The sequence below is a fragment of the Scyliorhinus canicula genome, chromosome 25 (genome assembly GCF_902713615.1).
Source record: "Scyliorhinus canicula chromosome 25, sScyCan1.1, whole genome shotgun sequence".
Lineage (NCBI taxonomy): Eukaryota > Metazoa > Chordata > Chondrichthyes > Carcharhiniformes > Scyliorhinidae > Scyliorhinus > Scyliorhinus canicula.
The window spans coordinates 15,865,855-15,891,768 of record NC_052170.1 but is presented as its reverse complement, the minus strand read 5'-3'; the positions used below and the strand labels follow the sequence as shown (position 1 = coordinate 15,891,768).

General features: G+C 47.5%; 1 protein-coding gene across 2 annotated transcripts in view; it reads left to right on the top strand.

Annotated features, from left to right (window-relative positions):
- Window positions 1-25,914, top strand: part of LOC119957242 (adhesion G protein-coupled receptor E1-like) — a 68,245-nt gene that overhangs the window by 13,057 nt on the left and 29,274 nt on the right. The window contains exons 5-10 of one of the 2 annotated variants that reach the window (XM_038785086.1): window positions 1,694-1,843; window positions 7,906-8,025; window positions 10,414-10,502; window positions 16,757-16,867; window positions 20,506-20,683; window positions 23,867-23,998. In XM_038785086.1, the coding sequence (XP_038641014.1) occupies window positions 1,694-1,843; window positions 7,906-8,025; window positions 10,414-10,502; window positions 16,757-16,867; window positions 20,506-20,683; window positions 23,867-23,998 (780 nt within the window). The remainder of the gene's footprint in view (window positions 1-1,693; window positions 1,844-7,905; window positions 8,026-10,413; window positions 10,503-16,756; window positions 16,868-20,505; window positions 20,684-23,866; window positions 23,999-25,914) is intronic. The other variant, XM_038785087.1, reaches the window with a different exon arrangement.

Genomic DNA, 25,914 nt, shown 5'->3' with positions numbered 1-25,914 from the left:
TGTACGAGCTTTAGGTTATCATGCGTTAACTGTGTTCAAATGTTATACCCCGCTGGGGCATACACAAAGCAAAGAATACTATGGGCTCCTATCCTGGGCTTCACGGTAGGAGGGACTGCAAGATTCATGAGATAGAGACCACACTCTCCCCACCCATGTGACCCCAACCATTTAGATATGTAATAGGGGGCGGGTGAGGCCTAGGCTGCAATTGAAGCCAAATTGGCCACTCAAAGGCCGTTTCCCAACTGGCCGCCATTTTGAAGGCAGTTGAAGGAGGTCATGGATGGGGAGGAAGCCCGGCATGTAGTCCTACTCAGGCCTCAGGTAGAAAGGTGGGTGATGTGCTTCCCTCACTGATGCTTCTTTCTGATCTCGTTCCCACTCTCACCTTCTAGCTCCCCACTCGGCGCCCCCATTTCCGCAGCCTTTCCAACAAGTCCCCCACCCTGCATATCTCCCCTCTCCACTTCCGGGACAGCAGAGGGATGAACATACAAAGAAGGAGCAGGAGTAGGCCATTCAGCCCCTCGAGCCTGCTCCGCCACTTAATAAGATCACGGATCAAATCTGAATCCTGCTTACCCGCGATAGCCTATCATCCTTTCGCTTACCAAGAACCTATCCACTACTGATAACAGGAGGGGGCCATTCCCCAAGTCAGGCCTATTCCAACATTCAGTTGGATTATAGATTTATACAATTAAATCTTAACTCTATCCCCCCACCTTGGTTTCATATCCCTTCTACTGCAAAGATCTACCGATCTCTGCTTTAAAATCTTCAGTTGACTCCCCAGAAGCAACAGCAGCATTTTGGGGGTGATAGTTCCAGATTTCCGCCACCCTTTTCATGAAGGAAGGCTTCCTGATATCACCACGGAGTGACCCAGTCTCATTTTAAGGATATGGCCCTCTTGCTTCCATCACCTGAAAAAGTCGTACCTCCCTCACCACCTAATCATCCTAAACATCTTGATTAGGTCTCCTCTTAATCTTCGACACTCAAAGCATTCAAAATGCAACCTGACCTAATCCGTCAGTGCTTTTAGTCGCCATCTCATTCTGGTGGCTCTGCATTGAGCTCCTTTCAAAGTCAATGGATATTCTTGAGGTGTAGTTCCCACTATTGAATGAGATCATAGAATTTACAGTGCAGAAGGAGGCCATTCGGCCCATCGAGTCTGCACCGGCTCTTGGAAAGAGCACCCTACCCAAGGTCAACACCTCCCCCTATCCCAATAACCCAGTAACCCCACCCAACACTAAGGGCAATTTAGCACGGCCAATCCACCTAACCTTCACATCTTTGGGCTGTGGGAGGAAACTGGAGCACCCGGAGGAAACCCACGCAGACACGGGGAGGATGTGCAGACTCCGCACAGACAGTGACCCAAGCCGGAATCGAACCTGGGACCCTGGAGCTGTGAAGCCATTGTGCTATCCACAATGCTACCATGCTGCCACAGCAGAGTTTTATCCAATTGTAACATAACTTCTACTCTTTAATATTGCTAAATACAGCACCTTACCAAACCGTCATGCCTGGAAGGCATGGATCAAGTTTGCAGGGCTGTCATCTGGCAAACGATAACCAGAAGCAAAGTCTGTCATTCCATTTCGCAGTGCTGATGTCTTTCAGTCAACCCCTATGGCAAAACAGATTGTTGATGTGTCCCTCTATTCTGTTGCAGATTATGATGAGTGTCGCAACATTAGAACAGTGTGTGGCACGAATGCAAGCTGTCACAATACAGCCGGAGGATTCTATTGCCTGTGCCACAGGGGATTTGCTCGGGAGTCAGGCGAGACTAACTTCACTGGTTTTGGGGCTGGATGTAAAGGTAAGGGTGGCAGTGAAATCCTCGTCCTGTTTTCTTCACGTCCCTTACACAGGTTCTGGAGAATGTTATTTTTTTTATTCATTCAAGGGCTAGGTCCACATTTATTGCCCATTCGAAATCTCCCTTGAGAAGGTGGTGGTGAGCCACCATCTTGAACCGCTGCAGGCCATGTGGTGTAGGTACACCCACTGTGAGGTGAGGAGGGAGTTCCAGGAATTTGACCCAGCGACACTAAATGAGCGGTGATATATTTCCAAGTCGGGATGGTGAATGGCTTGGAGGGGAACTTTCAGGTGGTGGGATTCCCACGTATCTGCTGCCTTTGTCCTTCTGGATGGTAGCGGTCGGGAGTTTGTGAGGTGCTGTCTAAGGAGTCTTGGTGAGTTCCTGCAGTGCATCTTGTAAATGCTGCACACGGCTGCCACTGTTCAATGGTGGAGGAGGGAGTGAATGTTTGTGGAAGGGGTGCCAATCAAGTGCTTTGTCCTGGATGGTGTTGAGCTTCTTAAGTGTTGTTGGAGCTGAACTCATCCAGGCAAGTGGAGAGTATTCCATCACATTCCTGGCTTGTCCCTTTGGTGAGTCAGGATGTGAATTACTCACCACAGCATTCCACTTCTGACCTGCTCCTGTAGCCACAGTATTTATATGGCTAGTCCAGTTCAGTCTCTGGTCAATGGTAACCCACAGGTTGTTGATAGTGGGGGATTCACCAATGGTAATGCCACTGGATGTCAAGGGGCGATGGTTAGTTCCTCTCTAGTTTGAGATGGTCATTGCCTGGCACATCTGTGGTGCAAAAGTTACTTGCCACTTGTCAGCCCAAGTCAGTATAATGTCCAGGTATTGCTGCATTTGGACATGGACTGCTTCAGAGGCTGAGGAGTCACAAAGACATTGAACATCGTGCAGTCATCAGCGACAATCCCCACTTCTGACCTTGTGATGGAGAGAAGGTCATTGATGAAGCTGCTGAAGATGATGTGGAGATGCCGGCGTTGGACTGGGGTGAGCACAGTGAGAAGTCTTACAACACCAGGTTAAAGTCCAACAGGTTTGTTTCAAATCACTAGCTTTCGGAGCACTGCTCCTTCCTCAGGTGAATGAAGAGGTATGTTCCAGAAACATTTATATAGACAAAGTCAAAGGTGCCAGACAATGCTTTGAATGTGAACATTTGAAGGTAATTAAGTCTTTACAAATGCAGAGATAGAGGTAACCCCAGGTTAAAGAGGTGTGAATTGTCTCAAGCCAGGCCAGTTGGTAGGGTAGATGGTTGGGTCTCGGACACTGACCTGAGGAACTCCTGCAGTGATATCCGGGAACTGAACCTAAGAAACCTACTGTTTCCTCACACCGGAGCTTTCTTTTTAACATTCACTGTAGCGCTTTCAATCAAATCCTGACTGATGAGTATCTCGCCTCTTACTAACCACACTGCTTCCGTAGCCCTCAGTTCCAATTCCTAGAACATTATCAATCTCAGTTCTGAATTTTTCAATCGAACCTTTACCAGCTCTTTGGGGGAGGGGGTCCAGATTTCCAACATCCTTTGTGTGAAGAAGTGTTTCCTGACCCCTCTCCTGAACAGCCTAGCTTGAAATTTAAGATTCTGCCCCTTGATGCTGAAGCTGCTCCTGTTAGGATCCCAGATAAGAACCCAACAATTTTCAATTTGTAAGACATTGAGGAAATGTTACTCCACCACAGGAGTGACAACACTGACCCATTGATACATTTTATGTTGTTAGGACCATCCCCAGGGCTAGCGCAAGGTCAATTCCAGTCCTACTTGACAACACAACACAATTGAAATTCATAAATAATTCTTAGAAAAACACCCAAAGTCTTTGGCCTTTAGCTGCCTGATAACTATTGTCACCAGGTTTGTAAATTTAAACACAATTAAGTTTATTGCTAACAAGAACTATAATTAAATATGCAGCAAATACAACAGGTTAACAATTATTTAATTCCTAACCCCGCAGCTTAAACTCGCTCCCCCCCTCGCACACACAAGACAGACAAACACAAAGGGAAGAAAAGGGTTGTAAAATAATAAGTAAAGTAAAAAGATAGAGGGCGGGATTCTCTGATCCTGAGGCTAAGTGTTGATGCCGTCGGAAACACCGTCACGTTTCTCGAAGGCGTCAACACAGCCCCAGGATCAGCAATTCTGGCTCCAACAGGGGGCCAGCAGGGCGCTGGAGCGGTGGAATGGGCGCCGGGGGATGTGCGCATGCACAGTGGGGCCGGCGCGAACCCGCGTATGCGCAGTCCCACTAGCGCGATTTCAACGCCTGCGTGGTGTCTCCCTTGTCCACACCGGTGCGGAAGAAAGGAGGCCGGGAGACAGCGAGGATGGCGCGCCGATCGGTGGGTCACATCGAAAGACGCCCCCCCCCCCCCCCCCCCCGCGGACCCTTTAACGCCGAGGTCCGGCCGGCTCAGCGCAGGTTAGAACGGTGGCGTCAGGACACGTTTTTTTTTACGCCCGCTCGGCCCATCCGGGCCGGAGAATCGCGGGGGACCTGCGCCGCCCCGACCACACCGACCCCAATGGCGCCGATGGAATCGCGTCCTGGCATCGGAGCAGCGTGGTGCGATTCGCACAGCCCGCCGGCGATTCTCCGACCCAGCACGGGGTTGGAGAATCCCGCCCAGAGTCTTTGTTTCAGATGGTTGTTTCTAGCCCACCTTCTTTCAAGGTTTCAGTTTGAGATTTCTGTATCCAGTCTGTAACTGCAATTTCAGAAATACAACTGGAGAAACGAGAGAGAGCAGGTCCTTTTCTCTGAGTGTCCAGGTCTCCAGCTGAACTTCCCCTGGCTCTCTGAAAATCAGCCCATTTAGGCATGACCAAACCATCGCCTGTCACCAGGCAGAACACGGCCTTTTGGCCAATCCAGTGACCACCAGCTACCAAATCGAACCAAGTCCCATCGATCTCTTGGGTGCTGAAAAATCTGGGTTCTGCTGTCTGAAAGCAATCAGAGCTGTTGTGTAACTTTTGAATTTCTCACTTACCCTGCTCGATTTAAAGATATTTGTCCATTAAACATCCATGGATCGAAATGATAACATCAAAAATAAAGAAAGGGGAAATAAAAGAAGGAAATCAACAGGAAGGGCCCTTACAATGTTCAAACAAACTTCAATGTAATTGCAGAATTAACCACATTAGCAACAAAGAAATGGCTTTACAGTTAACAGTTACAACAGTTCTTGAGAAAAAGAAGAAACCGAACTCACTTCCTAAATTTGCCACTATATTCCAGTTAAACAAACCGATTATATATTAAATACCATTCATGAATAAAGTTAACAACCAGGCTTTTACTTGCTTTTCTCTGTGCAGAATCTTTGAACAGAGAACCTTTCAGGACCTAACTGAAACTCCTCTTTTCAGATAAGAGGTCTAGGACCTACTCACCCTTCAGACAGACCTGGGTCATCCCATTAGCTCATACCTGTTGTATTTGCTTCACATTTAAAAAACAAAAGGTTGGGTTGGGTTATGGGGATAGGGAGGATGTGTGGGCTTGGGTAGGGTGCCCTTTCCAATGGCCGGTGCAGACTCGATTGGCCAAATGGCCTCCTTCTGCACTATAAATTCTATGAAATTAGCTGCATTATCTGTACAAAGAGCATAAGGCATTCTTTTGTCTCCCTTACAAGATGCCCCTAGCCTTGCTTAGCCAGGGCCAAACACAATATCGCTCATAAATTATCTACACCTCAGGGGTCCTTCAAACCTAAAACAATATTCCATTAGCTAGCTATCTGTAAACAAGTAAATGATTCTCAAGATCTTTGAGCAGAACATTTCACCTGTAAATCAATAATGACCTCACTTTTACAATGCCTTAATCACCACTTTAGCAGTCATACTGTCTGCATGCATCTTAACCCAGGTTTGAATGACAATGCTGCATAACAATACAAAATATGACCATTTATTTTACAAGCATTACATCGCACAGAGGAAATTGTTTGTCCACTCTATTATCGTCTTAAACTCAATTAAGTCATCATTTTATCTGCGACAGTCAGAGAACGCAAGCCTAGTCTTTGCAATCTGTCTGCAGATTTGTTCATTTTTAGCTCAGGTACGATTCTGCTGGTGAGGAACATGCGATGTAATGGGCAATGTCCCTACCTAGGCCAGACTCTCTGGGTTCGAAACCCACCCCAGGACTTGGTGGCCACGGAAGATGTGTCAAACAGGATGACTATCAACCTGCAAATCCTTCCAACATGCCCATGGCAAGCGGTAAGAGTGGGAGAGTCTCCTGATCAATCCTTGATGCAGAATGGTGCACATCAAGCTAGAGGCAGGGATTTTCCAGCCTTTCCTGGTGGCTGGGTCTTCTGGTCCTCCCGAACGCGACCCCTCCCCCCGCCCCGGCTGCGGGTTCCCCGGTGGCATTGCTAGTGAACGACGCAAATGGCCATTGACATCAATATCTTTGAGCAGAACATTTCACCTGTAAATCAATAATGACCTCACTTTTACAATGCCTTAATCACCACTTTAGCAGTCATACTGTCTGCATGCATCTTAACCCAGGTTTGAATGACAATGCTGCATAACAATACAAAATATGACCATTTATTTTACAAGCATTACATCGCACAGAGGAAATTGTTTGTCTACTCTATTATCATCTTAAACTCAATTAAGTCATCATTTTATCTGCGACAGTCAGAGAACGCAAGCCTAGTCTTTGCAATCTGTCTGCAGATTTGTTCATTTTTAGCTCAGGTACGATTCTGCTCAAAGGGTCCGCAATATCCGACTGGCGGACAATGGTGAGGTGGGATGGGGGAATCCCTGGTCAAAGTGTCCGTCTTCAGACCAGTGACCTGCCCCAGGAAAATCTCAGCTCTGGAAGCTGACTGAAGTGCGTGCTTTGTCTGCCCCATACCTCGCTAGGTGTGGGAAGAGAACTGAGAGAGGTTATTTGGGTCAATCTGAGGTACATCCTTCCGAGTCCTGCATATCCTCCCTGAGGAGCAGAGCCCAAGGCTGAACTCTCACAAACAGAGATGAATGACCTGGGACGTGAGCTCTGCTCCTCTCTCGAAAGAAACCTGTCTCCGATATTTTCTGTTCACATCAATTGTCTTCTGACCGGCTCGCACCTCTCATACATTTGGCCAGCTTCTTCAGCATCACATTTTGAAGTCCATCTGAGATTCATACCATGGAGACTGGCGCTGTCACATCAAAGCGACAACTCGTTGAATCACTGCCTACAAAAGAGCACCACATCTGGAAGAAATTTCACCAATGTATTTGGGGAGAAGATGAATAAGTCGGCGAGGATGTGAAGAGTAGGAGTATATGTTGATGCAGTGAGATGTGCTAGTGGGGTGGGTGTGCTCATGTGGACATGAACACCAGCAGGGACCAGTTGGGCTGAATGGCCTGTCTATACTGTACATTCCGAGATGAACAAAGGGGAATAATTCGATATCACCTATTTTACATAATTGACAATGGTTCAAAGTACCATCAGAACATTTTTTTTAAGATCTGCCGTCTTTCTTGCTCGTTACTAGTTCAATTCAAACTCGATAGAGATATCCTGGACACATGTTTGTGTTGTGAAAGTCTATAATCAGTTCTGGGTACCAAGTAGGTGTGGCACCCATTACAGAGCTTGACTGCTTCCATCTCCTCCGTGGTCGGTGCAAGGGTTAGAATCACAGAATCCCTACAGTACAGAAAGAGGCCATTCCGCCTCTCGAGTCTGCACCGACCCTCCGAAAGACAATCCTACCTAGGCCCACACCCCCAAACAAAGGGGCATTTCAGCCTGGCCAATACACCTGTCCTGCATATGTTTGGACTGTGGGAGGAAACCCACACAGACACGGGGACAACGTACAAACTCTACTCAGACAGCCACCCAATGCCTGAATCGAACCCAGTCTGTGGCGCTGTGAGGCAGCAGTGCTGACCGCTGTGCCTCCGCGCTGCCCCGTTATGGGGTAAGCCAATAAATGCCACAGAATCCAGCCATGTGTAGTACCGCCATTTCTTTTCTCTATTGCAGATATTGATGAGTGCCTCCAAGACCCCTGCGGTCCAGATACTGTTTGCCAAAACATAAATGGGAGCTTCCATTGTATTCCTAATTCAGCATTTATCTTATCAACTCAAACAGAATCCCAAAGTAAGAAAATGCAATGATTCAGTATTAATTGATGTTAAATGAAAGTGAGAACAATATCGATATGCATGAGATTAGAGAGGATGAATTTTCACATGAGGTGCTCTCATTTTCTTCACCAGGTGGGGAGGGTGTTTCCTCTCGTGGGTGAATCTAGAACTAGGGGATCGGTCACTGTTTCAAAACAAGGGGGGCTGGTTTAGCACAGTGGGCTAAACAGCTGGCTTGTGAAGCAGAACAAGGCTAGCAGTGTGGGTTCAATTCCCGTACCAGCCTCCCCAAACAGGCGCCGGAATGTGGCGACTCGGGGCCTTTCACAGTAACTTTATTTGAAGCCTACTCATGACAATAAGTCATTTTCATTTGAAAACAAAGATGAGGAGGAATGTTTTCTCTCAGAGGGTGGTGAGTCACTGGAACTCTCTTCCTCAAAAGGTGATGGAAGCAGAGGGCGGGATTTTCCTGCCGTTCCCGCCAGCGGGATCTTCCATTCCCCCTGACGGTGAGCCCCCACCTGACAGCGAGGGGACCAGACGATTCCACCGTCGGCCAATGGGAGTGGGCTGGAGTGGAATCCCGCCCAGAGTCTTTGAATATTTTTCAGGCAGAGGGAGATAAATTTAGTAAGCAAGGGGGTGGAAGGTTATTGGGGGGGGGCGACCAGAAATACGGGGTTGAGGTTATAATCAGATCAACCACGATCTTATTAAATAGCAGAGCGGGCTCGAGGGGCTGAATGGCCTCCTCCTGCTCCTAATTCATGTGTTCGCATGCGTATTCATGTAGATCTGATCACCTTATTATTCTATCTTCATCTCCTTCGTTCTCCAAATAAAACCCCCCGTTGTCTCTTGAATCTACAACCTCTTTGTTCTGAATTCTTGGTAACTGATTCCGTAGCTCCCTAAAATGAGGCTGAATGCCTCTGTGGGCCGCATCCTCTCCCCGCATTGAAGATTTGGTAAGGCAACTGCAGTTGGCTGCACATTCAGCCTAACAGGCTGCTCTGAAAGGGCCCCATTCAGGTGGGGGCCAACACAGCAAGCGTTTTAAATGCACTTCACTGAATGCGGAGCCCGGAGGAGTGGGAGGGCTCCCCACGATCATACAATTCCTTAGCCCACTGATCCCACTGGTACCTGTTGGTCATTGGTGCTATCAACCCACCCCCCTCACCCCCACCCCCCCACCATCAACATCATATTACTTACATCCCCTTTGTTCCCAGAGATGGGCACACCCAAATATCTCCGCTCTCAATCCTAACTTGCTCGTTTTTATCTTCTAGCACCTGATTTTAGGTACCTAACTGCGTCACGGCATCGCCATTATGTAGGAACCGTGAATGCATGGAGAGAGGGATGATCCTCAATGGCCTGCCCAGTGTAGTCAGCGAGGAAATAGGCTGTGCTACCATCAGGAGACTCCCAGACCATTGGGTGGGGCTGGGGGCGGGGGGGGGGGGGGGGGGTGGGGGGGGGGGGTGGGGGTTATATTACACTTAGCTGTAATATGTTGTTATTCTTTGTTTTGAGATCCAGAATGGTGAGATGAGTGGATGATAAAGAAACCCGCAATCATAAGATTGAAGCAAAACTAATTTATTGAATAACGATTAAATTAAAAAGAGTTTGCACACTCTACAGAGCTATAACTATTAATACAGTAATCTATAATCTAATATTAACTATTGATGTACTCGTGTTACGTCTTTCTCCAACCTAAGCTATTCCTAGAGCTGTGATCAATTCCTCTCCTCGGCTAACACTTAACTACCCAAGATTCGGGGTTTCCTCCGGGTGCTCCGGTTTCCTCCCACAGTCCAAAGATGTGCAGGTTAGGTGGATTGGCCATGCTAAATTGCCCTTATGTTAGATGGGGTTGCAGGGCTACGGGGACAGGGTGGAGGTATGAGCTTATGTAGGGTGTTCTTTCCAAGAGCCGGTGCAGACTTGATGGGCCGAATGGCCTCCTTCTGCACTGTAAAATCTATGATTCTATGGTTTATATATACTCGATGATTCTATGATTCCCTGAGGTCTGATATTTATACTGGGAACTGGTGGTGCCCTCTAGTGTTTGAATTACACTAAGATGTAATAATTAACCCTTTACTGGTATACCTATATCATTACAGGGTGGCGGGTGTTTATGGTGGCGGGGAGTTGAAGGGAGAGGGATGACTGTGGGTTAGATCAGCAGCCTTTGCTGAGATGGAGAGATGTCAAGACATAAAATCTTCCCCTCTATGTCACAAAACCCACCTGATAATTATTGGTCCATATTTAATCCTTCACGGTTCTCAGAAATGTTTTTGTCACCTTGTTCTAAATGTTCTGTTGGAGCGCCACTTCAATGCGGGTCGCTAATTTACTATTTTCCCTGTCACAGGTGCAAAATTGACATGTCTAGCTAACCTCCTAAAGAACCAGTCCATCATTGACAAGTGTTATTCCCAACATTCAGAAGGATCACAGCAGGTACTGTAATATTATTCACGCACGTTTGTCACAAGGCTTTGAATTTACACTATGATCTGATATTCAATAAAACACTTAACACCCTTTGTGCGAAAATCTTCTCCCCCACTATTCGAATGGAGATCTTCAGCCAAATGATAGATCAGCAGTCCCATTCAGATACCTCAGACAGAGATTCCAGTGTGCGTATTAAACCAATTTCGCACGAAAACAACAAGGGCGGCACGGTGGCACTGCTGCCTCACAGCGCCAGGGACCCGGGTTCAATTCCGACATTGGGTCACTGTCTGTGTGGAGTTTGCACGTTCTCCTCGTGTCTGCGGGGTTTCCTCCGGGTGCTCCGTTTTCCTCCCACAGTCCAAAGATGTGCAGGTTAGGTGGATTGGCCATGCTAAATTTTCCCTACGTGTCCAAATGGGGTTATGGGACAGGGCGGGGGATTGGGCCTAGGTAGGGTGTCCTTCGAGATGGGGTTGGTGCAGACTCGATGGGCCGAATGACCTCCTTCTGCACTGTAGGGATTCTATGATCTAGTGCATTTATGGTCATAAAACATCCCAAGGTGCTGCACTGGACCATTATCAGGTAATATTTGACACCACGCTGCACAGAATATTAGGAGGGTGAGGGTTAGACAAAGAGGTCGGTTTCAAGGGGAAAAGAGCGATAAAAGAGGTGGAGAGGTTTCGGGAGGGAATTCTCTAGTTTCGACAGCTGAAAGCATGGCTCTCAGTGGGGGAAATGATGCAAACCAGAAAAAATACAAAAGGCCTAAAAGGTTGTGGTGCCAGAGGACGTTACAGAGATAAGAGAGGGGCAGCACCTTGGAGGGATTTGAAACCAAGCACGAGAATTCTATAACTGAGAGGTTGGCTAATTTCAGGGCCTGCTTTGTTCATTGCGTATCCGAGAAATATGTTTTTATAGAATCATAGAACCAGTCAGCAAATAAAGAGGCCACTTGGCCCATCGTGCCTATGCTAGCTCTTTGAACAAGCTATCCAATTTGTCCCACTCGCCTTGCTCTTCCCCCATAGCCTTGTGATATTTCCCGTGTTCAAGTATATCTCCAATTCCCTTTTACGAGTTACTGTTTAATCAGCTTCGACCACTCTTCCTGACAGCGTATTCCAGACCATAACAACTCGCTAGGTTATCACCTCATGTCTCCTCTGGTTCTTTACCAGTTAACGTAAATCTGTGTTCTTTAGGCGGGGGTTGTCCTGCCAATGGAAAGAGCTCCTCATTTACTCTACCTCTCTCATAATTTGGAACACTTCTGTTGAGCTTCCTCTGAACGGTATGTGCTCTGAAGGGAACAATCGTAGCTTCTCCAGTCTCTCATCCCTTTAACACGCTAAACGTAGCTTCCTTAGAATTGATGCTTTCCTTGTGTTTCTCTTCCCACACCTAGCGGTGCACAAGGCAAGCTTTCATCTGCTCCCGCAGTGAGGGCTTTCTCCCTGGAACAGGTTGCTTGGTAGCTTACAGCTTGAGGGGTGCCACTCTGCATCAAGCATGGTCGATCAGCAGTCTCTCACCCACGTACAGCCTAGCTATTGGCATGTTGGGACTTTGCAGGTCGGTGCTCAACCTCTTGGCCGCATTACAAATGTGCCTTCCTCGGCCATCAAGCCCTGGGGCAGGACCTGAACCCAGAGCGTCTAGCACAGAGGAAGGGCACCACCCACTGTGGCACAAGACCGCCAGTAATTCTCTTGTAGCAGCAACAAAATTCAAGGCATTCTAACAATGATGAGCATTCAGACCAGGAAGGCTTTTGGCTAAAGCTCTGGATCTTCTTGAGTTGGCTGTTCTGAACCATCTGGTAGATGTATCGCAGTGCCAGGTCAAATATGTATCATTCTGGTAGATGTATCGCAGTGCCAGGTCAAATATGTATCATTCTGGTAGATGTATCGCAGTGCCAGGTCAAATATGTATCATTCTGGTAGATGTATCGCAGTGCCAGGTCAAATATGTATCATTCTGGTAGATGTATCGCAGTGCCAGGTCAAATATGTATCATTCTGGTAGATGTATCGCTGTGCCAGGTAAAATATGTATCCATAAATTGCTAATTACTCTGCAATGGCAGAAGAGGCTTTGACAGTGACAGGGAAATAATGATCTCATGTACCTGGACTGTAACTATTAAGATTAATGGGTTGAATGAATAAATGGTAACAGTTATCCTCAGTGCTAAACAAGTTTGCGTTTCAGCAGTGTTCACACACAATGACATATTGTACCTGTAATAGCCCACATGGGCTGAGGGGGTGAGAATGATGATCTTCCCCGTGATCCTTGCGGAGTACGATGTCTCCCGCCAAGGACGGGGGATCTCTATTAACCGTGGTCTCAAAGGTCAGCCAGTAAGGCACCGGCCAGTACAGGAACCCGGTAAGGATCGAACGGGCTGTGTCACTGTCTGTGCGGAGTCTGCACGTTCACCCCGTGTCTGCGTGGGTTTCCTCCGGGTACTCCGGTTTCCTCACACAAGTCCGGAAAGACGTGCTTGTTAGGTGAATTGGACATTCTGAATTCCCCCTCAGTGTACCCGAACAGGTGCCGGAGTGTGGGGACTATGGGCTTTTCACAGTAACTTCATTGAAGTGTTCAAGCCTACTTGTGACATCAATAAAGATTATTATTATTTTATGGACTCCTCGTGTCCCTACTATTTACTCACATTTGTGTGACGGGATTAAGACGATGGAAAATACAAGAATTCCAATAACCTTTCAAAGTTTAATGGGGGGTGCAGAATCGGGAGATGGAGCCGCATTCATATCAGCATGACCTTACTGAATGGCAAAGTAGGCTTGAGGGGCTGAATGGCCTCCTCCTGCTCCTAATTCAAATGTTTGTGTCTTAGACTAGTGGTGCCGAAGGTTAGCATAACCCGTCAAAACCTCATGTTTGCAATCTTCCCAGAAGTCCCTGCTATGTGAGTTTAACTAGTGCTTGTATCTTACCCAGACTGTGTGTAAAGCATGACCTGATTGAAACATATAAGATCTGGAGCGGCCTTGTCAAGGTGGACCGGGAAAGGTATGTTCCTCTTGTGGATTAGTCCAGAACTAGCAGGCAATTGTTTTAAAATTGGCGGCTGGCCTTTTAGGACAGAGATGAGGAGAATTTATTTTTCTCTTGAGATTTTTGTGACTTTGCATATTTTTAAGGCAGATTCTTGATAAGCAAGAAGAGCAAAGGTTATCGGGGGTAGATCATAGAATCATAGAATTTACAGTGCAGAAGGAGGCCATTCGGCACATCGAGTCTGTACCGGCTCTTGGAAGAGCACCCCACTTAAGCCCACACCTCCACCCTATCTCCGTAACCCAGTAACCCCAGCTAACCTAAGGGTAATTTATCATGGCCAATCCACCTAACCAGCACATCTTTGGATTGTGGGGGTACCCGGAGGAAACCCACGCAGACACGGGGAGAACGTGTAGACTCCGCACAGACAGTGACCCAAGCCGGGAATCGAACCTGGGACCCTGGAGCTGTGAAACATCTGTACTACCCACTGTGCTACCGTGCCGCCTGAGAGTGGATGAGAATGTGGAATTCTAATGACAAACTGATCAGCCTTATTGAATGGTGGAGAAAGCTCGAGGGGCTGATTGGCCTACATTCTGCTCCCATTCGCATGATCGCATGTTTATATTGTCCTGATTTAATAAAGATCGTCATGCAAACATTGCAACCTTTCTTAGTCCCCGAACGTGTAATGGATGTAAAGGGCGCACGACAACATAGCAACGGGTAGCGGTTGTGTGAGGTAATTGGGCTCAGTGTCAATGGGTTGGACGGGGTAAGATAAAAATCAGCTCTTCCTCTCGGCAATCGCATATGTGGGGACCTCAGGATGAGGAATGAGGAGAAGATTAGGCCCAGTAGTGATGCCTCCCTCCCCTCCATTATCAGATCACTGGTCAAAACTCAGAGCCCAGGCTTTCATCCATGTCGCCAAGGTACCAGAGGATGAATGGTGTCCGTGGAACCTCATCCCTCATAAGAGCTGGCACCTCACAAGAGGAGAGGAAATAAACAGCAAAAATAAAAGTTCTGAAGTCTCTGCATTGTACTTTGGGTGTGATAAATGTAAGAAATTATCATATTTTATGTATTTTTTGCAGTAATGTTATTAAAACTTGGGTTACAATGCATACAGTGTGACTGCTAAAGCTATGATTAAGGAGTCGTAAAAGTGAGATAATTACGATTTAATTTTCAGGTGACGTGTTCTGCTAATGGAATATAGTTTATGTTTGAAGGACTATTGGGTAGATCATTTACGAGGTATATTGTGTTTGGCCCTGGCTAAACAGGTCATGGGACATTTTATGGGGGAAGACAGATTAATGTCTTGTCCTTTATGTACAGATTATGTAATTAAGGGCAGGAGCCAGGGATGTCTGAAAAAGTTAGTTCTTCCTCAGACTTTCATCTAAGCAGAGGTGTTTCAGTTTTGATCTTGAAAGGTCCTCTCTCCAAATAATGTACAAAGAGCAAAGCAAGTTATACCCAGGTTGCTAATTTTATTCACGAGTGGTGTTTGAACTATATTGGTTTGCTTAATTGGAATATATAGTGGCATGTTTAAGGAGTAAGTTAAAGTTTCGACTTTTCCTTAAGAACAATTCTAAATGTTAATTGTAAAGCTATTCTTTATTGTTAATGTGGTTAATTCTATGCTAAAATTGGCATTTGTTGTCGCATAAAAGATACCAATTGGTCAGCGGTATCACTCCTGTGGTGCAATCACCTTTCCTCACAGTTTTACAAATTGCAAATACTTGGGTTCTCATCCGGGGTCCTAACAGGGAGGTACAATAATCAAGTGGCTTGGATAGGGTGCTCTTTCTGAGAGCCGGTGCAGACTCGATGGGTCAAATGGCCCCCCTCTGCACTGTAAATTCTATGATTCTAAGTGGTACAGATATGCCCCTTGTGGAACCTGGCTAAATAAAATTCCACTCTACCCTGAGATCCTCACTTGTGTGGGAAAGGTAAAGTGTTTTCTTATATAAAATTCTTCCTATCACACTTTTTAGGAAGATAGGAAGAGGGGTAGGCCATTCAGCCCGCCCAGCCTGCTCCACCATTCAATACAATCATGGTTAACTGAACACTTCAATGGGCGGGATTCTCCGCTCCCGGGACTAAGTGCCCACGCTGTCATGTACGCGGTCGCGTTTCACAACAGCGCGAACAGGGCCCGGGCTTGACCTATTCTGGCCCCAACAGGGGGCCAGCATGGTGCTGGAGTGGTTTACGCCACTCCAGGGTCCTTACGCGGCGCCAGAAGGGCTCCGCACCAACCCGCGCATGCGCAGTTGGGGCAGCTCATTCCCGCGCATGCGCAGTTGGGGCAGCTCATTCCTGCACATGCACAGTTGGGGCAGCTCATTCCCGCGCATGCGCGGGGAACTTCTTACGCACGCCGGCCCCTCACCAACATGGCGCCGGTGTTCTGGGGCCGACCGCGGAAGGAGTTAGGCCCGCGGGGGGAGAGGCCAGCCCGCCAATCGGTGGGCCCCAATCGCGGGCCAGACCCCATCGGAGGCCCCCCCCCGGTGAAGGAGCCCCCCTCCCCACCCCACAGGCCGCCCCCTCCCCCTCCCCCAGCGTTCCCGCACAGTTGCCGCCGGCAGCGACCAGGGGTGGCTGGCGCCGGCGGGAAGCTGTCGTGTCGGAGCGGCCGTCTGCCCATCCGGGCCGGAGAATCGCCGCTCGCAGTTTGCGGCGATTCTCCGCCCCGGCGTGGTGGTGGGGGGGGGGGGGGGGGGGGGGGGGTGGGGGGAGAATATTTAGGAGTATGGTGCAGCTTGTCATGCCCCTTTGGGTGAAGTGCATTTGGTTTCATATTTTTGGAATTAGCGACAATCGGTTTATTTTTAAACCTGGGAGAAAAAAAGATGACCAGATTGACTGTTTATTGTAATGTTGGTTAGGGACGAGATATTAGCCAGTCCACCAGATGGAGCTTCCCTGCTCTTCCTTATGTCCAGCTGAGAAGACAAACAGGCCTTGATTTAAAATCTCGATCCTCTCTGACTCTGCAACATTCCCTCTGCAACATGCTGCCGGCCCCAGTACTCAGGTCACTGGAGTGGGACTTGCACCCATACATCTGACTGAACTGCAAGGGGGGAGGGACTATTGTGGACGTTTCACTTGCTGTGATCTCGGCCAATAAGCTTGATGATTTTTTAAATGAGATTCCTTTCTTTGTCATAAAGATTGCCGCCGATCAATTTTGTTCCCTCATCGAGCCAACGCTGACATTTGCGGAAGGGATGTGTCCAAGTGAGCTGCTCTTCAAGAAAGCGAATAAAGATGTTATGTTAAACGTAAGTTTACGGTGCAATTTAACACAATCGCACTGGCTTTGCGCATCGGGCGGAATTTTCCAGCCCTTCCTACCGGCGGGATCTTCCAGTACCGCCAAAGTTGGCCCCTGCCTCGTGTTCCCTGACGACAGCACGGACGAAGGATGTCAACCACCACCAATGGGGCTGGAGAGTTCTGCTTAACTGTGTCTTGCCGTGGGTGAGATATGGTGGTGGGGTAGGGGGGGGGAGTGGTGCTTGGAGGTGGGAAGGGAGGGATGGTGGTGTGGGAAGAGAGACAGAAGAAGCATTTTTCCAGGCTACAACCGCAGTTTGCATTTATACAGGGCCCACGATGTAAGTCACAGGCCCCACATTCCTTCGCAGGAGCGGTATTAAGTCTGACTTGACACTGAGCAATATAGGAAGGTCTGAGGGCAGATGACCAGAATTTTGGTCCCAGGGGTAGGTTTTTAAAGAGCATCTTAAAAAGGGAAAAGAGGTGAGAGAGACGGAGAGTTTGAGGGAGGGAATTTCAGAGCTTAAGGCTCTGGCAGCTGAAGGCATGGCCGCCAATGCTGGAGCGCTGAAAATCAAGTAATTGAGGACAGATATCTCCAAGGGTTGTGGAGTTGTAGGAGATTACAGAGTTGGGGAGGGAAAGGCCATGGAAGGGTTTGAATAACCACATGAAAACTTTAGAACTGAGGCCAGAACTCAGCGAGGGGTCAGGGCAAGCGGAGTGATGGGTGAAGGCTCAAGACTAGATAAGCGTGAGGTGTTGCATTTTGGAAAGGCAAATTAAGGTAGGACTTTCATTTTGAATGGTAGGAACTCAGGGTGTATCGTGGAACAAAGGGACCTTGATGTTCTCTGAAGGTAGTGACAGGTAGATAGGGCAGTGAAGAAGGCTTTCGGCATGTTGGCCTTCATAGAATTTACAGTGCAGAAGGATGCCATTCAGCCTATCGAGTCTGTACTGGCACTTGGAAAGGGCACCCTACTTAAGCCCACATCTCTGCCCTATCTACGTAAACCAGTAACCCCCACCTAACCTTTTTGGATACTAAGGGCAATTTAGCATGACCATTCCACCGAACCCGCACATCCTTGGACTATGGGGGGAAACTAGAGCACCCGGAGGAAACCCACGCAGACACGTGGAGAAGGTGCAGACTCCGCACAGACGGGACCCAAGCTGGGAATCGAACCTGGCACCCTGGAGCTGTGAAGCAACAGTGCTAACCACTGTGCTACCATGCCACCCTATCAGTCAGTCAGGGCATTGAGTGTAGAAGTTGGGAAGTTAGTTGTATAGGACATTGGTGAGGCCGCACCTGGAGTATTGTGTTCAGTTTTGATCGTCTTGCAATGGGAAAGATGGTATTAAACTGGAGAGTGTGTAGAAGAGATTTACAAGGATGTTGCCAGGACTCAAGGGACTGAGGTATAGGCAGAGCTTGGACAGGCTGGGACTTTTTTCTTTGGAGCACAGGAGACTGAGGGGTGATCTTATAGAGGTGAATAAGATCATGAGAGGCATGGATAGGGTTAATGCACTCAGTCTTTTTCCCAGGATTGGGGAATCGAGAACTAGAGGGCGTAGGTTTAAATTAAGAGGGGAATGAATTAATGGGAACCTGAGGAGCAACTTTTTTACACAGAGGGTGGGACGCATGTAGAATGAGCTAGCAGAGGGAGGGACATTGACAACATTTAAAGGGCATTTGGACAGATACATGGATAGGAAAGGTTAAGAGGGTTACGGGCCAAATGCAGGCAAATAGGGTTAGCTTAGATGGGTTTTTTGGTTGGCATAGACAAGTTTGGGCCGATGGGCCTGTCTCCATGCCGAAGATTCTATGATTCTAACTATGGGGAATGGGAGATGGGAATCGGCCAGAACTGCGATGGAATAGTCGAGTCTCGTGGAAGCAAAGGCGTGGAAGAGGGTTTCAGCTGCTGTACGAACGAAAGCAAGGATAACCGGAGGAGTCTCAGACTAAGGCCACTTGACTAGCCGTTGGGAGAGCCCAGTTTCCAAGGTAGACCTCTGGAGCTGATTCTGCCAGTATGCAGAATCAGATGACAATTATACAAAGTATGGGCACTTCTGCAAGGATATTATTTACATTTGATCATGTCTGTTTTAAATCTGACATTACACAAATTAGGCATACACAGGCAGAGTGAGTGTTATCTACCCTTATCTACCCTCAGTTGTCTACGGATCCCTCCTTAACCTCCCCACTTTATACCAGACTTGATAGATGTGCCTGGTCCTTAGGTCGAGCTAGGAAATCATGTTTGTTACTTTTATGTTGCTTTATGTAGATTGTGTCTGAGAACAAGCTACTTTTTTTTTATTCGTTCATGAGACGTGGGCGTGCAGGCTCTGCCAGCATTTATTGCCTATCTCTAATTGCCCTTGAGGGGGCAGTGGATCTGGAGTCACATGTAGGCCAGACCGGGAAAGGATGGCAGATTTCCTTCCCTAAACGATATTAGTGAACCAGATGGGGTTTCACGACAATCAACAACGGTTTCATAGCCATCGTTAGACTTTTAATACAAGATTTTTATTGAATTCAAATTTCACCATCTGCTGTGGCTGGATTTGAAACTGGGTCCCCAGAACATTACTCTGGATCTTTGGGTTGACTAGTCCAGTGTCAATACCACTATGCCACCGCCTCCCCAAAGGTCACTGGAACTGGACCATGTGGCTTGACCCTTATACCAACTGCTGTAGATGGTGCCACCTCAGCCTTTAGCTAACATCTTTGTGAAAATTGCTTTAATATACTGTTCCCAAAAAACACTTTAAAATAAGTATTAACTGTCCTGATAGATTATTGTGAAAAAATCCTAATCATTCATTTTCCTGCAACAAGGCAGAAAGGACTAAAAGGTTATGTTGTTAAGTTGAGATGAAGGAGGCTGAGAGGGGGCTCCTGTGGTGCCTGAAGAGTAGAATGGGTTGGTTGTAGAACAGGCCTGTAATGTGTAATTCAAACTAACTCCCCAAAAGACCCTGATACATTGGGGAAGGTTGAAATGGAGCAACAAGTGTGATTGTATAGGTGTTGGGTTATGAGGAGATATTAACGGAGCTGAATGTGTCCACTGTGGGACTAGAAAGGTTGAGGGGGTGATACTTTGGTTGTCAGAATACTGAGGTGCTGGTGATACAGGTGGAGAATATTTAACTTGGATTGTGAGCACAAAACGAGAGAATCTCACAGCTTCAAGGTGAACAAATCTCAGGGGAAAGGTGCTGATGAGCCATCAATTGCACGAGAGACGAGTTGCTATACAAAAGTTAGGCTTTAATAAGCTAGAACTTAGCCCTGCGGTCGACTACAATAAAATGGACGACCGCCGGGCGTTCTGACTATTTATACCTCGGTATGGAGGCGTGGTTAACTCAGCCTCTCGACCAATCGGAGAGCCGTCACATGACTGGTCTCAACCAATCGGTCGAGAGGCACATGACCGACCAGGGCCAATGGTAAGCCGGTGTTCTGCACCAATGGCAGACAGCTATGCAAATCATACCACCACAGGTGCATCACTCACCTGACAGGACAGCAAAGGTTTCTCATGAAGGGAGTGGGGAAGTAAACAGCTGGGAAATAATAATTAAACCTCGTCCACAGAATGTCCTGAACTTTGGAAACCAGTTCGTGAACGAAAGTTCGGTGGGGAAGAAGGAGGACAGTGCAATGCAACTGCAATCAACCTCGCTCTTCCTGGATGCAATGGAAAGTTTCACAATACAGGCTGCATTGGCTTCGCCTCATCAAAGAATAAAGACTATAATAACCCCATATATGGGTAAGATTGAAACGTAGCAAATATCTTCATAGCTATTTTAAACACAGAAAGGGTGCTTGCATGATTCCTGCTTTCAGATTCCAGATCAAAATTACTTGTTTTTTCATTCATGGACATCACTGACAAGACCAGCGTTTGTTTCCCATCCCTAATTGCCCTCGAACTGAGTGGCTTGTTAGGCCAGTTAGAGGACATGTCAAAGTCAACCACATGGTGGTCTGGAGTAGACCAGACCAGGTAAGGACAGCAGATTTCCTTCCCAGGTGGGTTTTTATGCTATTGAACAACGGTTTCATGGTCATCATTTGAATTCCAGATTTTTATCGAATTCAAATTTCACCTCTCAGAATTACTAGTCTAACGACAAAGCCAACACAGGCTGTTGTTACGTAGCTGGACACAAAAGCTGCGGTAGCACGAAGCTCAGGGAAGCCAGGGATATGGGGAGCAGCCGGGAAAGTGGAGATGAGGCATTGGATCAGCGTAGCAGGCTCAAGGGGGCGAATGGTCTACTCTTGCTTCTCTCATGTTCAAATTTGACGAAGAGCAGATGTTTTTTCTCTGGCATTGGACCCTGTGTAAGCACGTGAGAAGTAGGAGCTGGATGAATGTGCAAACTCCACACGGACAGTGACCCAGAGCCGGGATCGAACCTGGACCTTGGAGCCGTGAGGCAGCTGTGCTAACCACTGCGCACCATGCTGCCCTGATCATGGCTGATTAACCTGAACTCCACCTTTCTACTCTAGGGGCTTTAGCTGCTGGGGGCGGAGGGTTGGGGGGGTGTAAATGAGTAAGTGGGGGGGCGAGGAAGTTGGACTTCAGCTACTGAGTTGGGAGGCTCGAGTGGATGAGTGTGGTATGAAGCATTTAAACTGCTTTCTTTTTTTAAAAATTACCTTTGTGTGGGTTCTTTTGCAGTCAACCCTCAAAGATCTGTCCGATTAGGCCACGGCTGAAAAATAAACATGAGGATTTAAGGGGATCTCACAGCTGTCCGGCTCAAGCTCCGTGGCAATCATTGCCTTGGAACATGCGGCCCACAGTCTTGGAAGTCCCCACCCTGAACCTCCACCATCACAGGGCAAGAAGCACACTCTCGCTAAGGGCCAGAATTGTGTTTTTTTAATGATACAAAGGCACCAATCATTCATAAGACCATATGGCATAGGAGCTGAATTATGCCATTCTGCCCATCGAGTCTGCTCCGCCAGTCAATCGTGGCTGATATGTTTCTAATCGCCAATCTCCTGCCTTCTTCCCTTAACCCCTGATCTCCTTATTAATCAAGAACTTATCTATGTCTGTCTAAAAGACACTCAGTGATTTGGCGTCTACAGCCTTCTGCGGAAAAGAGTTCCACAGATTCACCACCCTCTGGCTGAAGAAATTCCTCCTCATCTCTGTTTTAAACGATCGTCCCTTCAGTCTGAGGATGTGGCCTCGGGTTCTAGTTTCTACTACTAGCGGAAACATCATCTCCACATCTACTCTATCCAGGCCTCTCAGTCTCCTGTAAGTTTCATAAATATCCCTCCTCAACCTTCCTAAACTCCAACGACCCAGAGCCCTCAACCGTTCCTCATACGACAAGCTCTTCATTCCAGGGATCATTCTTGTGAACCTCCTCTGAATCATTTCCAAGGCCAGCACATCCTTCCTTAGATACAGGGCCTAAAACTGCTCACAATACTCCAGATGTGGTCTGACCACAGCCTTATACAGCCTCAGCAGTACTTCCCTGCTCTTGTATTCTAGCCCTCTCAACATGAATGCCAGCAATGCATTTGCCTTCCTAACTGCTCACTCAAAGGATTGTGTAAACACCTTATTTGATCATTTATTTAAGCAAAGCAGATGGGAACGTTTATACATGGATAGAATGCTTGGGGGCATCGGAGGTACAGAACTGTGTGAGTGAGCGTTGTTGAAAGCAAAAATAAAACTAAAACTGGATCACATGTCACATTTCCCTCCCAGTGATGTCATGCTGCAATCCCTTTCCCGACATATTTCAACATCCCCCTTCCTTGTTAAAAATATTTCACCCCCCCCCTTTCAAAGATGTGCAACCATTTACAATGAATATTTATGTTTAGTTACTGTCACGTAAGTACATAGAACAGATGAATCAATGAGACTCTAAGGTGTAAAGGTAATCTGATCATAGGTCTAGATCCCATGATGATAACCTTGTCTGGAGGTTTCTTCAATTGCTCACAGTGGTCTGTGGGATTGTCATTCTTGGAAGTTGTTCCTGATTGCACTTGGAATCTTGTCCTCAATGCAATAGGATTATCCGCTGATTCATAGAATCATAGAATCCCTCCAGTGCGGAAGTAGGCCATTCGGCCAATCAAGTCTGCACTGACCCTCCGAAAGAGCACTCTACTTAAATCTAGTCCTCCGACCCCAACCATCCTGCCCTGCCCCTGTAATCTCAAAACCTAACCTGCACATCCTTGACCACTAAGAGGCAATTTAGCAAGGCCAATCCACCTAACCCGCACACCTTTGGACTTTCATTGAGGAGCTGGGGTGGTTGAAGAATTGCGGAGCTGGGGTGGTTGAGGAACTGGAATGGGTCCTACATGCCAAAACAGGCATTAAGCATTTCATCTTTTGACCTCGTGCCTGCTTGAGATCTCTTTCAATATCCCACTGTAACATTGGCAGCTGGCACCATGAAATTTGACAGGCACTGCTTAAAGGGATCATTATTAGGGCGGCAAGGTGGCACATTGGTTAGCGCTGCTGCCTCACGCCGGCGAGGACCCTGGTCCAATCCCCGCTCTGGGTCACTATCCGCGTGGAGTTTGCACATTCTCCCCGTGTCTGAATGGGTCTCACCCCCACAACCCAAAGATGTGCAGGGCAGGTGGATTGGCCACGCTAAACTGCCCCTTAATTTGAACAAAAAATGACTTGGGCACTCTAAATTAATAAATAAATAAAAAATATTAAGGAACCGCTACATTTCACAGCCAACAAGGCTTGTTTAAAATAATTATTAGAATGTCAAACCAAGAAAAGTACAGGATAGCCTTTCTTTCATAAAGAAACAGCCATGGCAGACAATATACCATAGGCCACTGGCACCGGGATAGCATTAACAGGAGCAGGGAGAAGAATTGGTCACATTTATGACAAAAGAGGCCAATGTGTTTTTCACTTAAATTGTAGATCTTGATGTTCAAGTCATTCCAACGCATCGGCTGAGGAGCCTTGCAAAGGTTCCTGACAGGATAACACTCCGAGCGAAGGAAAACACAATGGAGGCTTATTTAAAGACAGTGACTCAGGAAAATCCAGAAGGTAAAGTTTCAACTTATTACTTGTCCTTCGGTTCCCTTTTTGCCAGCTTTGCCGCGCTCAGAGGCAGCGGAGCCTCACAGCTTTGCCAACATTGTGGAAAATCATTTTTATTCATCTACCACCTTTTTTGAGCTCAGAATATCCAAAAAGTTAATGGTAGGAGCCATACCAGCAACTGGCCGATGGGATCAAACAGCGTGTTCCGTTGGTTTTTCAGGAAAGATGGATTGCAGGCCATCATCAATCAGCCCACACTTCCAAAGCCCAAACCAAAATACCCACTGCAAGGTGCATTCCGCCGTTGGACAGTACTTGTTGAACTTGCTACACGGGGGGGGGGCACGGTGGCAGGGTGGTTGGCACTGCTGCCTCACAGCGCCAAGGACCAGGGTTCAATTCCGGCCTTGGGTGGCTGTCAGTGTGGAGTTCGCCCGTCTTCCCCGTGTCTCCATGGGTTTCCTCCGGGTGATCCGGTTTCCTCCCGCGGTCCAAAGATGTGCAGGTTAGGTGGATTGGCCGAGATCAATTGCCCCTTAGTGTTCAAAGATGTTCAGGGTAGGTGAAGTTACGGGGTTACAGAGATAGGGTGGAGGAGTGGGCCTAGATAGTGCCCTTTCAGACGGCTGGTGCAGTCTCGATGGGCCGAATGGCTTCCTTCTGCACTGGAGGAATTCTAGGGTTCTTATCCTGAGCACGCTCATAATTACACTAAAAGCAATTTAATATAATGAGTTGAAAATAAATAACTTGAGTATTGCTGAAGAAAGGGTCAGGCTGCCAAAGTTTTTCATCTTACACTCCTCGCGACAGATGCAAGAATACCAAATTTCAAAGGAAACAACAATTAATACAGCATGAGAAAAAGGGGTGCTGATTGGTTGGCAAGTTGGTTCTGATTGGTCGAGAACTTTCCATGGCAAATACACCTGGGAGCTATTGGCTCAGTCTGCTTTTGTCTATTCAAGAAAGTTGCAATTTCTGGACCTACTCCTTCTGCCTGCAGATCCTTGCATGTGAATATCTAGCTTCCAGCAAGCCTGACTAATAATCTTAAATTAACCTTTGGTAGAGCAGCTTCGTACAGAGAGAAGTGTGGCAGACTTACGACCGACTGCAGAACGTAGACGGCACTACCGCAAAAATCACTGGGAAAGCATCTTGACTTCTTTTCCTGAAGGTCTTACAGGAAGCTCGTCATTTCCTGTACATCATCAACTCCGGGACACGATTGCTTTCCCGGATCCTGCAGCCTCAGAAGTGCTAAAGATCCGGCCGCAGCCTCTGTGCTGACCTCCAGCTTTGAAAGGAAGACGAGTTTCAGCTGGGACTGAAGCATGGATGGCCAATTGACTTGCGCTCTGGGAAGGTACCAGCTCTTCAACAGTGCGATCCTCTCTGGATTCTAACCTGGATTCAGGCAAAGGATCCTCTCTGGAATACTCTTCATTAATAATAAATAAAGTAGGCAATGCAGCGGTGAAACTCAGATCTGAATGGTGCTCAGTCACTTAAAAGCATAGCTGATTCTTAGAACATAGAACAGTACAGCACAGAACAGGCCCTTCGGCCCTCAATGTTGTGCCGAGCCATGATCACCCTACTCAAACCCACGTATCCACCCTATACCCATAACCCAACACCCCCCTCCCCCCTTAACCTTACTTTTATTAGGACACTACGGGCAATTTAGCATGGCCAATCCACCTAACCCGCACATCTTTGGACTGTGGGAGGAAACCGGAGCACCCGGAGGAAACCCACGCACACAGGGGGAGGACGTGCAGACTCCACACCGGGACGTGCAGACCCAGCCGGGAATCGAACCTGGGACCCTGGAGCTGTGAAGCATTTATGCTAACCACCATGCTACCCTGCTGCCCAAGACAACAGAGATATCATGAGGGGCATCCAACAAC